The 12,583-nt window shown below is 41.0% G+C and overlaps 3 protein-coding genes across 6 annotated transcripts; 1 reads left to right on the top strand and 2 right to left on the bottom strand.

The window, feature by feature from the left end:
* Window positions 1-1,465: 1,465 nt before the first annotated feature.
* On the bottom strand, window positions 1,466-4,164 carry LOC135627315 (uncharacterized). 3 transcript variants are annotated; one of them, XR_010492585.1, is made up of 6 exons: window positions 4,047-4,164; window positions 3,695-3,948; window positions 2,717-2,792; window positions 2,402-2,528; window positions 1,711-2,106; window positions 1,466-1,626 (listed from the first exon to the last, which is right to left on the bottom strand). XR_010492585.1 is itself a non-coding variant. In XM_065133363.1 (5 exons), the coding sequence occupies exons 2-5, from the start codon at window positions 3,809-3,811 to the stop codon at window positions 1,926-1,928; spliced, it is 501 nt and encodes a 166-aa protein (XP_064989435.1). In that variant the 5' UTR covers window positions 3,812-3,948; window positions 4,047-4,164; the 3' UTR covers window positions 1,684-1,925. The 3 variants fall into 3 exon arrangements, 2 of the variants coding, with proteins under 2 accessions (XP_064989435.1, XP_064989436.1); XM_065133363.1 differs by lacking the exon at window positions 1,466-1,626 and having other exon boundaries at window positions 1,684-2,106; XM_065133364.1 differs by lacking the exon at window positions 1,466-1,626 and having other exon boundaries at window positions 1,684-2,106; window positions 3,695-3,969; window positions 4,047-4,139.
* Window positions 4,165-4,873: 709 nt separating this feature from the next.
* LOC103972223 (root phototropism protein 2) lies at window positions 4,874-7,436 on the bottom strand. Of its 2 annotated transcripts, none has more exons than XM_065132576.1 (5): window positions 7,271-7,436; window positions 7,118-7,187; window positions 6,665-7,059; window positions 5,653-6,378; window positions 4,874-5,543 (listed from the first exon to the last, which is right to left on the bottom strand). In XM_065132576.1, exons 3-5 carry the CDS (start codon window positions 7,049-7,051, stop codon window positions 5,040-5,042), a joined length of 1,617 nt encoding a protein of 538 aa, XP_064988648.1. In that variant the 5' UTR covers window positions 7,052-7,059; window positions 7,118-7,187; window positions 7,271-7,436; the 3' UTR covers window positions 4,874-5,039. The 2 variants fall into 2 exon arrangements, with proteins under 2 accessions (XP_064988648.1, XP_009384759.2); XM_009386484.3 differs by having other exon boundaries at window positions 6,665-7,045; window positions 7,271-7,427.
* Window positions 7,437-8,753: 1,317 nt separating this feature from the next.
* On the top strand, window positions 8,754-12,574 carry LOC135627041 (pentatricopeptide repeat-containing protein At1g11900-like). Its single transcript, XM_065132992.1, has 2 exons — window positions 8,754-9,151; window positions 11,143-12,574. The coding sequence occupies exons 1-2, from the start codon at window positions 8,951-8,953 to the stop codon at window positions 12,115-12,117; spliced, it is 1,176 nt and encodes a 391-aa protein (XP_064989064.1). The 5' UTR covers window positions 8,754-8,950; the 3' UTR covers window positions 12,118-12,574.
* Window positions 12,575-12,583: the final 9 nt, after the last annotated feature.

Here is a 12,583-nt window from a genome sequence, read left to right as displayed (position 1 = left end):
AAGGTTGTATAAGAGATTTGAAGCCTAGATTTAGATTAATCCCAAAACATAAGTAATGGGTGCATAAATATATATATATATATATATATATATATATATATATATATATATATATATATATATATATATATATATGTGTTGGCAAAATGTTCCATGGGTCAAACCATAGAATCCATGTGTTGAATGGTCAGACTAAAATGACCATCCAACAAATGAATGGATCCAAATGAGCAATTGATTTTATATTCCTAAGAGATTTGGACATTGCATCTCAAATTAACTATGACAAATCATGATTAACTATATTAAACTTAATATAATGATTACCATAAGTCTAACCTGACAACAGATATCACATAGCTTGTCTGGTTCGACAAAACTTTCATCGTAAAATCGTTATGAGTCGAACGACTTACAAAACCTAAGTCGCGATGTACTCGATACGACTCTTCTATCGCTCAAGTTTATCTAAAGTATAGAGTTTTGGTCTCGATATAATGAAAGATCAAGTTTGTAAATATTTCTGAAAAGAAATATTTATTTGTTCTGTGTGCCTATGGTTGCTGCTCCGAGAGCTAATGAATGAATGAATGACGTGGAAGGAGATGACGTCATTCATTTCGGTGTCTAAAGAATGGATGAGGCAGTCAACGGAGATGACGTTGACGTCAGCCGGCATGGTATGCATACAGTGTTGCAACCATCGTCCGTGATGACACAGTGGCCATCATTGACCGTCCTAGTCACACAAAATGTTTCCTCAAAAGCTTTATCGGTGAGATGCCGACGTAAAGTAAGGTCAGACGAAACGAAATTTTCATGAGAGAGGGTGTCTAGCTAGCCGTGATGTTATGGTTATCTATAGAATTTCGTGGTAATCCGATCGACAATCGAGCCATATAAATGTCATGTCAAAATAATACTTCAAAAAATATTTTCTTTATATCCTCGAGTGATAATTGGAGGAGCATTATACAAATATTTTCCTTGATTAACTTGTTTTAAAAATCAAGATCAATTGTCTATCCTTATCGATATTAATTTTTAAGCCGTAGGGACTACTCTTGTCTATGAAAACTTTTATTTTTATGTAAATCGATCGATCGTTCGTGAAACGAGCGACTAAGCATAAAATTGATCATTCGTTCGTGAAACGAGCAACTAAGTTCATAAAAACTCTCAAGTGAGCATTCGATCCTTCGTTCGAACCTTTTTCTTTCGATTACACACATTTTTTCGAGGTATATTGATTTATAATATCAATTTTAGAATCATATGGAACTAAAACTAAATCAATTACAAGTGATTCTATTTCTGAATGCGAATCGAAATAGTCTATTTTAATGTTTCAAGATATCACTAAATTATTGGAAGGAACATATTCATTATTTATAAGATTTTTTTTATCGGCTCGAAACTAAATTAGAACAATCGATTCTGATTTTGATTAAAAAAAAAAAAATCAAACCATCAAAACCCGACTCTAACTTGATTTAAAACCATTAAACCATCGATACGATTGGAGATCGGACTAGCAGCTCATGCAACCAAGACACCGATCCAATTAACCACGAATTCATCGATGGCCTACGTTCACCTTATCTCCCGTTGTGCTCGTATGATGCGCTGCATATATATCATTACAAGAAACAATGAGAGAAATTTGATCCACAAGGCAAAAGATGAAGTAAAGATCCCCGTATATGTTACCTTTGGTAGGTCCAATTTGAAAGGTAATCCCATCACGGCCACACAAGTGTGACGAGTGATTTCAGTATCCAACACAAGTGTAAGAGAACACAGGACTCCTGATTCAGTCCAATTCGGGCAGAATAAGCAGTCCATCACCATCTTTCAAAGACAAGCAGTGTTACGGACATCAAAATACATCAAAGAAATTGTCCCTTCAACTGATCGATAGTGTGCTAGGAAGCAGGACAAGAATCTGAATCGCTATCGGAATACAGCTCGATAGGCCTATTTCTGTTCAGATTTGCTTCGAGTGGTGGGAGGCCATCCTCACTATCAGAACCCGTTTCTTCTTTGCATTGTGATTTCGACTCTTGGTGGCTATCATCAGGTGTTGCGGTTCTGAATATAGCAGGCCTGCATCGATGAAAGAAACACACCAGTAGTAATATGGCTAGATGATGCACAGATCAGACAATGCAACATGGCAACCAAACAATGCATATAAACCAGAAATTTGTATTGGTCGATGGATTTTATACTGCATATAAACAAGCATAGAGTTGCTTGTTTTAGTTCTTTAAAAATCAAGTATAAAGGTTAAAGATACTACATAAACACCCTACAGTTTTCTGTCTTTATCGTATAAATGTTTACAGAACCGATGCATGAAAGCAAATTATGCAAACTCATGAATCATCAAGCAACTCACCAGTCCAAAGATTTTTCAAGTGCTCGAACTTGGTCATGGAAGAGAACTTGTGAAACCATACATGCTATCTTGCTACCTGACTCAAGGGCTTTCTCCCTTCCACTTTCATCTACCACAACGAAACTTCCTGGATGGTGGAAGCAATCCAATGTCACATATGGAGGCAATTCCACGTCCTTGACTAATGTTGACTAATATATGATATATAAGATAACAATAACACACTGCACATACAGCAGATTTTCCTTGTACTTTTGTATGTCCATGTCAGAAATTAAAAAAAAGACCCTTGATACATTCGCTTAAGCTACATACCTGTTTTAATCCAAAAGCTCTTCTGAAATTTGGCTGGAAATAAAGCGAGAGATTTAACACCTTTGGCATCCATGACCTAACAAAAGAGAAGACAGCGAAACGATTATAAGTTACTGGAGGTGAAGAAGCATCAGGTTAGTTAATATAAAGGAAACTCAAACTTGAATTTCCAACTTCAAAGAACAACCTACGTCTCAAACTGTAATCTACTTCAGCATATGGTTCTTGACAGGCTTGATACACACAGAGACTTTGCGAAGTATCACATTCAATTTTCATGTATTTTTTCAGGCATTTACAGAATACCAAGCAGGGCAAGAAGTGGATGTTGGTCTAAATTTTCAAATGCTAGAACTTAATGGACTATACTATAATCAAAGTTCTCTTTAATCCATCCTACATCATTTACTAACCAAAATACAACATCAATCAAGATTCTATGGGCTGGACTGATTGTTGCCTATATAAAGATGAGATAGATAAAATAACAATGACGCAAGAGTTAAGCTACAATACAGCCAATGTCACAACCATATGCATCATAGCTTGAAGCAAATATATCATGCGATGGCAACATGAATCGACAAACAACACAAAAACAATGCAAAGAGGTGGTTTCAAACCGGTAATCTTCAAACATCAGAAAAACTGGCCGCACTTGAAGAAGCCATCTATCAAGTAAACCCCTTTAGTGACACTAAAGAATCAGAACAACGACTGAAGAGTAAGGCACATGTAAAAGTCACCAATAATAATCTTGTGCTTCCTGGCAATCAAAGGATGCATTCAAAGATACTGCATTTATTGTAGTAATTCATCCATGTCAAGCATACCGCAAAATTCAATAAGAGATGCAACAAAAAGGAATCATTATCACATCAAGCAAAGGGGATTTTCTAATTTACTGTAACCTGTAGAAAACATGGGTGAAATTGTTAAGTATCAAGATTCATGCATCGATGTGCGCCATCACCCGACCTCGATAACGTTGGAGCCGCGAAGAGACACAACTTTCATGATGCCCTGGCCTTCTCGGAGCGAAATACCGTCCTCCTTCGACGCCCTCCTAATATTCTTTCTACCTGCCGCTTTCATGGTGCCGGCCCTTCCCCTCCGATACACGCAGCTCCGCCTTCCCTCCCTATAAAATCAGCAGCGGACTCTGGGAAACCGCACAGCTTCTCGTGCGAGATGAAGATGGCAATCGATGGATGTCGCAAACACAGAGATTACTGCAGTAACGAAAGCAAAATCTGACAAAGATCACAAATAAATAGGTAACCAAAAAAATATTCTCATCAATCGCGAGCACAAGAAGCAGGAGAGCAACCGCTTCCCGATCTGACAGCAGTTGAGCGGAGCGGCGCTCGGGCCGTCGCCGGACCTGCGTAACCCTAGAATGAGTAGAATTCCCGGGCCCGAGTACGATGGACGCCGCTATTTAACGTCCCCAAGTTTCTGGTTGGTCAAACAGTTGGGTCCCACGACACCTGTATTTTCTGGGGATCTACTTGGGTATGATTCAATTATTCCCATAATAATTTTCTTATATATTGTGAATTATATCCGTCGAACGAAAAAATTATGCATATAAAATTATAGTTGATTTTGACCTGTCATATATTTATATTAGATGATAAAGTAAGCAATAAGTACCCAAAATTAGTAATAAATTAATAATATTTTGCATTGTTAAAAATAAGCAATAAGTACATGTTTGATATATATTTACATTTCAAATAATATTATACTTGATTCAATTCAATTCAAATAAATCTAAATATTCTTTTGATTAATACAATTTAAAAATCAAATCAACTCCAATTTGGTTGAAGAACGATGAAATCAATCACTTTGTGGAGAAATATAAATATTTTGTGATATAAAATTTTATTAATAAATTAAAAAATAAATAATACATTATATAATAAAATCATAAATTGATTGGAGAATTGGAGAGTTAAAAGATATGCTAGGTTCCTTCATAAGAAAATAAATATTTCAGATATCTTATTTACGTGTGATATATCTATCCAAAATAAAACATCGAAAGCATATTTTTTTATATGCCATATGTTAACTCACACAAAAACATTCAAAAATATCAAAATATCCTATTTATATATGATATGTATATCCGATATTTTGGACACAAACTAACGAATTCCCCATCACTTATGATCATATTGTGTCAAGAAGAATTCTTTTACACAAACAACAAGCAGATACACACACACAAATATATATATATATATATATATATATAAAAGAGGAAGTAGGACGACAAGAATAGGGATAGCATCACAATGGATATCTCTGGTCTTTAAGATATCGAGAACCTCCTCCTCCTGGGCTTGGTCACATCCACCACAACACCGTCGTCCATGTTGGAAGTATCCTTTGATCCCTGCTTGAAAGGATTAAGCTTCCCCAGCGTCCGGGAAACCGAGGAGAAGAACATGGCCTTCTTGCTTCTGGCCTTGACTCCGCTCCCCTGTCCTCCCCCTCCTCCTCCTCGATGCATCTCCGACACATACATCTTCATCCGCGCCAGCTCCGATCGCAGGGCCTCGTTCTCCCTGATCAACGAGACGTCGGCATTCAGCCCGTGGTCTGGTCCCAGCGTTGCACCCGGTGCCCCAGCCGCTGCCTCATCCTCCATTCCACTCCTTTGCTTTAGTTGGTCGTAGTACAGAGCATGGAGGACAATTTGCAAGGGAAGCCGCTTGTTCTGCGAAGCATGGAGCCGGGCCTCGTACGACAGCTTCAACGGGTCTATCACACTGGACGCCTTCTCCCTCTCGATCTCGTCCAGCCCCGGGTGCGCCTGCGGTATATACCCAATTCAAGACCGATGGTAATTAGCTTGTGTTCCATGACTGAAAAGACTTCCTTGAGAGGGAGAAACATTCCTACACATGTAGGGTAATTTGGACCTTGAGATAGATGTCGACGGCGCGGTAGAGGTCGTCATCGAAGCGGCGAGCTGACTTGGGGAGAGCTCCCGCGATCCCCGTGAACTTGGACACTGAGAGTTCCTCATCTGACGCGATCTTCCCAACAAAGCTGTCGACGGTACGCGCCACCTTCTGAACCGCCGCGGAGCAGCCGGCGGCGCCACTATCTCCTTTGTAGACCGCCCCGCCCCCGCCGCCAGCCTCCCTCTCCGCGAAGCCGGCCACAATACGCCGCGCGGTTTCTAGATCCACGACACGCTCGCCGGCATAGTCTAGAGTGATGGTGAGGAGGTCGGCGACTGTCGCCTGGTCGAGGCAGGCGGAGGCCCGCCGCTCCAGCTCCCGCCGGCATCCCTCGGAGGCTTCGAGGAAGATGGCGGCCCGGAGAAGGTAGAAGATGAAGCCGACGGGAAGTGGGGCGTCGCAGTCGGGAAGGAGGATGGAAACAACGGACTCCAGAAGGCTGCGCTCCCGAGTCCCGTCTTTTCCGCCGGCTGGGGCGCTGGCGCCGGAGGAAGGGTGGAGGAGGTGGGGTAGGAAATTCTCAGCGTAGACGACAATGGCAGCAGCGAGGGATTTGGGGTCGGCGCCGCGGGATTTCATGGCGATGAGGATCATCTGGAGGGAGGTCGGGGAAAGAACGGCGAGCTCGCCGGCCCACCAGTTCGGTGGGGAACGCGTTGGGCGGTTCAACTCCTTGCACGCCTACAATTAAATTAATGCAAAAGGGTGGACGTAAAAGTAATTATATTGCTCGATTTCGAGGGTGATATAACACCATGCTAAATCAACGAGCATAAGTTAGACGACGAAGTCGTTATTAATATTATTGTGGGATTTGCTTAGATTTTATTGAATTATTATTTGTAATCTCTTGAGAAAAACAGCATATATATATATATATATATATATATATATATATATATATATATATATATATATATTGCTGCCAGTAATTAATTAAACAGCATGGATAATTATCGTTAGGAACCTTCAAGCTGATGGCATCAACGGAGCGCTGCACGACGCGGAGCGACTCGGCCATCGGGATGAGGGGGCCCTCGCACGACCGGAGCAACGCCACCGCCCCTGGTAGTGTCTTCACCGCCGCTTGGTTGATGAACTCCTCCGTCCTCGCCGCCAGGTTGCCACGGCAGTACTCTTCGGTCATCTGCAAGTACTCCGCCGCGCACCGCAGCGCCGCCACGTTGCGCACGGAGATCTCGAAGTTGACACCGTAGCAGAACTTGGCTACCCTCTCGAACACCTCTGCTCCGATCGACAGATCCGAGAGATCTATGCAGCTAAGGTTGGCGCTCTCCGACTCCATCACTTTCCTTCTGATGTACCCGCTCTTGGCCGCCAGCACGAACTGCATAACAAGGTCTACGAATTATTAGATAGAAGAAGATCATACATATGTGTGGGGGGAAGACTCGCGTACCTTATGGAGCTGAAAAGTAGCGTCTCCGATCTGGACGACGATGTCGCTTGGGATATCTTGTGAAAAATCCCTGGAATTTAGGAGAAATCAGGAATAGTTTACAGACAGAGCCATGGAGTGCTGCGCGTGCGAGTCAGAGAGAAGAGACAGTACCATTGGCTGGTTGTTTCCATGGCTGCAGAGAGACGAGAACTGAGGTCGGAAGAGGCCATGCCAAGCATAGAGCTGATCTACTCCCCGGCGAATAAGTACGAGCAGTACTGTTTTGCTTGGATATATAGCTGACTTGGAGACTTCTTAGCCACGTCTTGGTATGATGACGGATAGATGCCTACGATCCAAACCTTTGCCTTTTGCTTAGCCAGTAGAACTGCGTATTTCACTCTAATCTCTTGCTTATAGTTATGTAATTAACTATTCTCAATACAAATTGGGGGAAGATTAGGTGCGGTATCAAATCATGATATAATAAAATATTGTTTGAAATCAAGGAAAAATCCCTCGGAATACGGACAACCATAGCTTCACGTATAAATGGGACAGCCAATGTTCCACGTGATGCCGACGGGTCGAGCAGCGTGTAACCATGGCCACCAACAAAACGTATGCATATCCTGGTCAGCATCGTGCCACGTTGCCTATCCTGGTCTATCCAATTCGGCTCCGGATTCAACGCCGTCCCATAGTATCCGGAGGCATATAATTATTTTCGATTCGAAATCGTGACGTTACGTTTTTTTTGTTGAGATAGACATAATTTAATAGGATTCAACGTTGCTCATAAAGAATCGATTTTGATAGATTTGATAGATTTGATTATATTTTTAATATATCATGGTCCTCGATTAATCATAATTTAAAATTTAATTAATATATGTATGATGGGAGTATAATCGATTCTTTATGAGATGAACATAAGCTAAAACAAATAGTTCCTGCTGTTAGGGAAACAACTTGAGCCGTGGTCTCGGGGTTGACGCGGCGAAGTTCAGATTCGGATAATAGGGGATCTTCCTAGAACGACCCTTGAGTCCGCTGAGGTGGTCGGTTGTGATGGTCCGATCGGGACGGGATCGTCGTTTCCTCCGGGAGGGGGCTCCTCGCCTGAGTGTTTAGTGGGAGGTCACCGTCTTCACACAGGTCGGGTCGGGAAGCTCAACACGACCCCTCTGACGATCAAATTAAAAGATAGTGGAAGGGGAATTCTTTAGCTGAGTGGTGCTTTTTTCCTCTCCTCTCCCTTGGAGCACGAAGGTTTTTATAACGGGAGTTACCGTTGTTTGGTGTGCTTGATATGCCTGATGTGCCTGCTCATAGGATCGTACTCCTGGTAGCGTCTGACATCGATGCTGACGTAGTGTGAGGGATCAAGCCTGAATAGGGTGTTAATGTGCTTTGGTAGGCGTTTCGATTCGCGTTGATCGGGGGCCTCATCAAGTCGATAAAGGCGTGATACATCCCCTGATGCAGCTGATGTCACGTGAATCCTATCGTAATTATTACGCTCATCACTGCCAACGAGTCTCACTATTGCTCAAAAGAACATTTCGATTTCCATCGATTCGAGTTTAGGGTCGAGTCGATTTCGAACCGAACTTGAACCGGGTTTGAACTCAATAGAAACTCCAAGCAACCGAGCCCGAGCAGCTCGAAGCTCGGCTTCGGCTGGGCTCGGCTACAACCCTAGGCTTTGTTCCGCCGAAAACAATCGCTGTGGTGGAGTTCGTCGGCAGGCAACAAAGATCGTATAGAACTGCCGGAAACCCCGAGGCGGAGGCAGAGGCACGACGTCTTCGGAGAGGTCGATCTGCCAGAGACGGCGGGAAGGGAGTAATGAACTGGCTTCGTCGTGTATGTCGGCCGCTGCCGCGGACTCTGTTCTCCAGATCGAGCCTTCGTCATCCGTGTTCCGTAGGCCGCCGTGGTAACTGCGCTCTGATTGTAGGAGCCTTCTTGATCGGAAGTCGTGGGAGAAGGAGCGGTTTTGCGCCTCACCTCAGTGGATTCCCGTCGGTCTCGTATTCTACAGGATTGGCAAGTCACCCTTCTCTTCGTCTTCTTACCCTTTCCGCGTGGTTCCCTCTAGGTTCTTTTGTCGTTGATTTTGAGTCTTGGCATATTGATCGGTCCCGGTTAAAAGGGCGAGGCATGCGATGATTGGCACATTCTTTGGTGAGATACTATTGGATTCAACTTCTGATTCGAAGTTGCCATCTTGATGATGAATGTTGTCTCTGAAACATAATCACGTTATCGAGTATTTTATTGAAGATTAAATTTTGTTATTACTTCGGAATGAGGGAATGAAATCATGTCGGGTTGGTTTATATATATTGAGATTGGAGCCGATGCTTAGCTTAGAATTCTTGGAATACATGGTTGCACACTCGCATAAAAAATATGAAGTTGGTTTTGACATAAGCAGAGCTTCAAAATAACAGCAGTAATGCTGTATTTAGCTGTTATGAGAAAATTCATATAGCAGAGTAAAATTAAAATGGACCAAGGCCTGAAAAATGAAGTGCACATAGTGAATAATGTGAAAAAAAATACACGTTTATAGAGACATAATATCTAGTCATGAAATGTCTAGCATGTAATAGACTAGATACTGGCGTATTCTTCATAGATGTTAAAGTGGCTTACTAAGTTACTAGAATGCTGAAAGTGTGTCCTATGATGTGATCATTGCATTAGAGTTCATGGATTCTTGAATCTACTCCAAAAATCACATCATATGTGCATGCCCACATCTCATGAATCAGATGAAGCTTTCTAGTGTTTAATTAAAATATCATCAGAAATGGACCCTCTTGTTTTCACTCCATACTTATATCATATTGTAACACATCATGGTAATGTATTTGTTGTATATAACGTTGTAAAATTATTTTCCAATGCTCCGGTTATGTACTTCTTGTATCTTTGTTTTGTCATGCGATCAGTTCCATTGTATCCATTCACATGCTAATATCCATGCTTATTCAAGAATACAATACTCCCGTGTTGTGTGTTCTATATATGGAGCAACAAATACAGGAGTAGGAAAGGCTTGCCATTACAAAATTGACTTGACCCTGGTTGCCTTAGACCTGGATTCACAGAACAACTTGTCAGAAATATAACTGGGATATACAGTACACTGATGAAAATTGGCTTCGGCTAATACATATGATTCATGAGCAAACTGAGTGTGGAGGATGTAGAATGATTTCAAGATAACTATCCATTTCCAATTCTTTCTTCCCATGTCTTATCTGTATTTTCTAATTCTGCTATAAAATCTCTAAAGCCCCACAAAACCAATCCTACAACTGGCTGTTCAAACCTTCTCCATCTCTTAATATTCCTTCTCATTTACTTCTATCAACCTACAAGTGGTATACCCAACAACCCACAAAAAATCCTTGTCATCTAACAACTTATCATTGCCTTGAACTGCTGGATATTTGGTCTCATCATTGCAATGACATTTTCTACATTAAACGAAGCAACCTAAATAACCAATTAAAATTACTTAGAAGAAGTCGCCTTCAACGCCCTATCTCATTCCACAAGTTCAGGATCTATTTGAATCTTATGTTTTGTGTTTTCATTGCTGGTATTCTTTCCACTTAGATGAAGTGTGCTTTCAGCGGAATCTTCATTATTCCTCTATTCCCTTCCTATGCCCTATTTTTTTGTACTCTATCCCCATACAGGTTGTCCTACTTTTAGATGGAAATTATTTAAGTAGATTGCCATGTACTAATAATTGTTACAAGGTAGAATTAAGCAACCATATACAATACTTCCATAACTGCTTAAAATTATGTAAAACAGTTCATTCCATCATGGTTCTGCTGATTTTTAGATTTTGTTCCCTGCATGAGGTCTGTTTACAGTCGTGTACTTTTTGTGTAACTAAAAAATTTTACCTGCAGAGATACATCTTGGGTGTCCCACTTGTTCACAATGTTTTATGCAATAACATGACCATTGGCTCTATATTTTCAACTCTGTTTTCACATTCCATTACAACACAGGTTTCTGTTGAACAAGAAAATGCGATTAAGGCTTTGGAACTCTTTATTTCTACCGAGAAGGATGAGTCAATTTCAGTTAAGGAAATCTGTACTATTTATATTGAGAAACTCTGTAGATCAGGCAATCTGTCAGATGGTGCTTATTTGTTAAGACATTTGCACAGTAGAGACATCAATGTGTGTCTGAATACCTATAACATTCTTCTTACGGCAATAGTTGAATCAAATAATTTCAGTCTTTTCTCCGAGGTCTTCAAGAGTTTGCTAATATCTAATCTGCCTCCTGATATTACCTCGTATAACAAAGTTGCAGAGGCTTTTCAGAAAGTGGCTGATTCAGATCTGGTAGTCAACTTCGTCAAAGATGTGTGTGACATTACATTTGGTAAAGATCCTACTGTCATAAACAGGATCATTTTCGTGATCGCCAAATTTGGGCAGATTGACAAATGCTTGATGATATTTCAAATGTTGAAGAATCTGGATTCAAAAGTGGACACGGTTACATTTAATACAGTTTTAGCGATATTGGGCAAAGCAGGTCGAATAAATGAGATGATGGCTGAATTTATGGTTATGAAAGATCTTGGGCATATTCCTGATATGATTACTTATAGCACCTTAATCAACTGTCTGCGGAGGCTTGGTAGGCTTGATCTTTGCAAGACCATTGCAACTGAAATGCTTGAGCAAGGATTTGAGATGGACTTGCTTACTTACACTGCCCTAGTTGATGTATATGGACGGGCAGGGCATGTTGAAGATGCAGTTGGGACATTTGAAGAGATGAAGAAATCTCAACATCCTTCTGTTTATGCCTATCGTTCAGTTATCAGTGACTTGAAAAGGGCAGGAAAATTTGAATTAGCACTACGTTTATCTGCAGAAATGAACTCGAGCACTACAAAGCTTGCTGGTCCTGAAGATTTTAAACAGAAAAGAAAGAGCAGATGGAAGATTAAGCAAGTTGGTTAAGGTCTCGCTTATGGTTTTCTCTTTGAAGTTCTATTTTTGCTGTTTCAAAGTTGATGATTGAAAAAGTCATTAGTTCTTGGGTGGTATCTTTTAGCAACTGAGTTTTCTTCTTCAATGCAAAATACACAAAATAAAGCAATTCTCTTATTGGAAAATTTACTGAGAGGAAAGACACAGATACCATACCGGAAAAATGATCTCACTAGCAAGCACAAACTTCTGCTACTCTTTCAAGAATCTTCTTGTGGGATCTGAACACTCATGAAGAAAATGTTTTGGCCTATGGATGCCCTCTAGAAAATATTATGGGTTGACTTATGGACAAATATGAGCTCACCAGGTGCATTGTGGACTGTATTAGTGAATTGGAGTTTGTTTGGCATGTAACATGATGGTGTATCTTAGCCAATCTCTTGTTGATAAGATTGAAAGCAAGATTTCATCCTAATCTTCTACACTTTTGAGT

The sequence above is a fragment of the Musa acuminata genome, chromosome BXJ2-11 (genome assembly GCF_036884655.1).
Source record: "Musa acuminata AAA Group cultivar baxijiao chromosome BXJ2-11, Cavendish_Baxijiao_AAA, whole genome shotgun sequence".
Lineage (NCBI taxonomy): Eukaryota > Viridiplantae > Streptophyta > Magnoliopsida > Zingiberales > Musaceae > Musa > Musa acuminata.
Note: the sequence above shows the minus strand (reverse complement) of the source record. Positions and strands in the feature narration are given on the sequence as shown.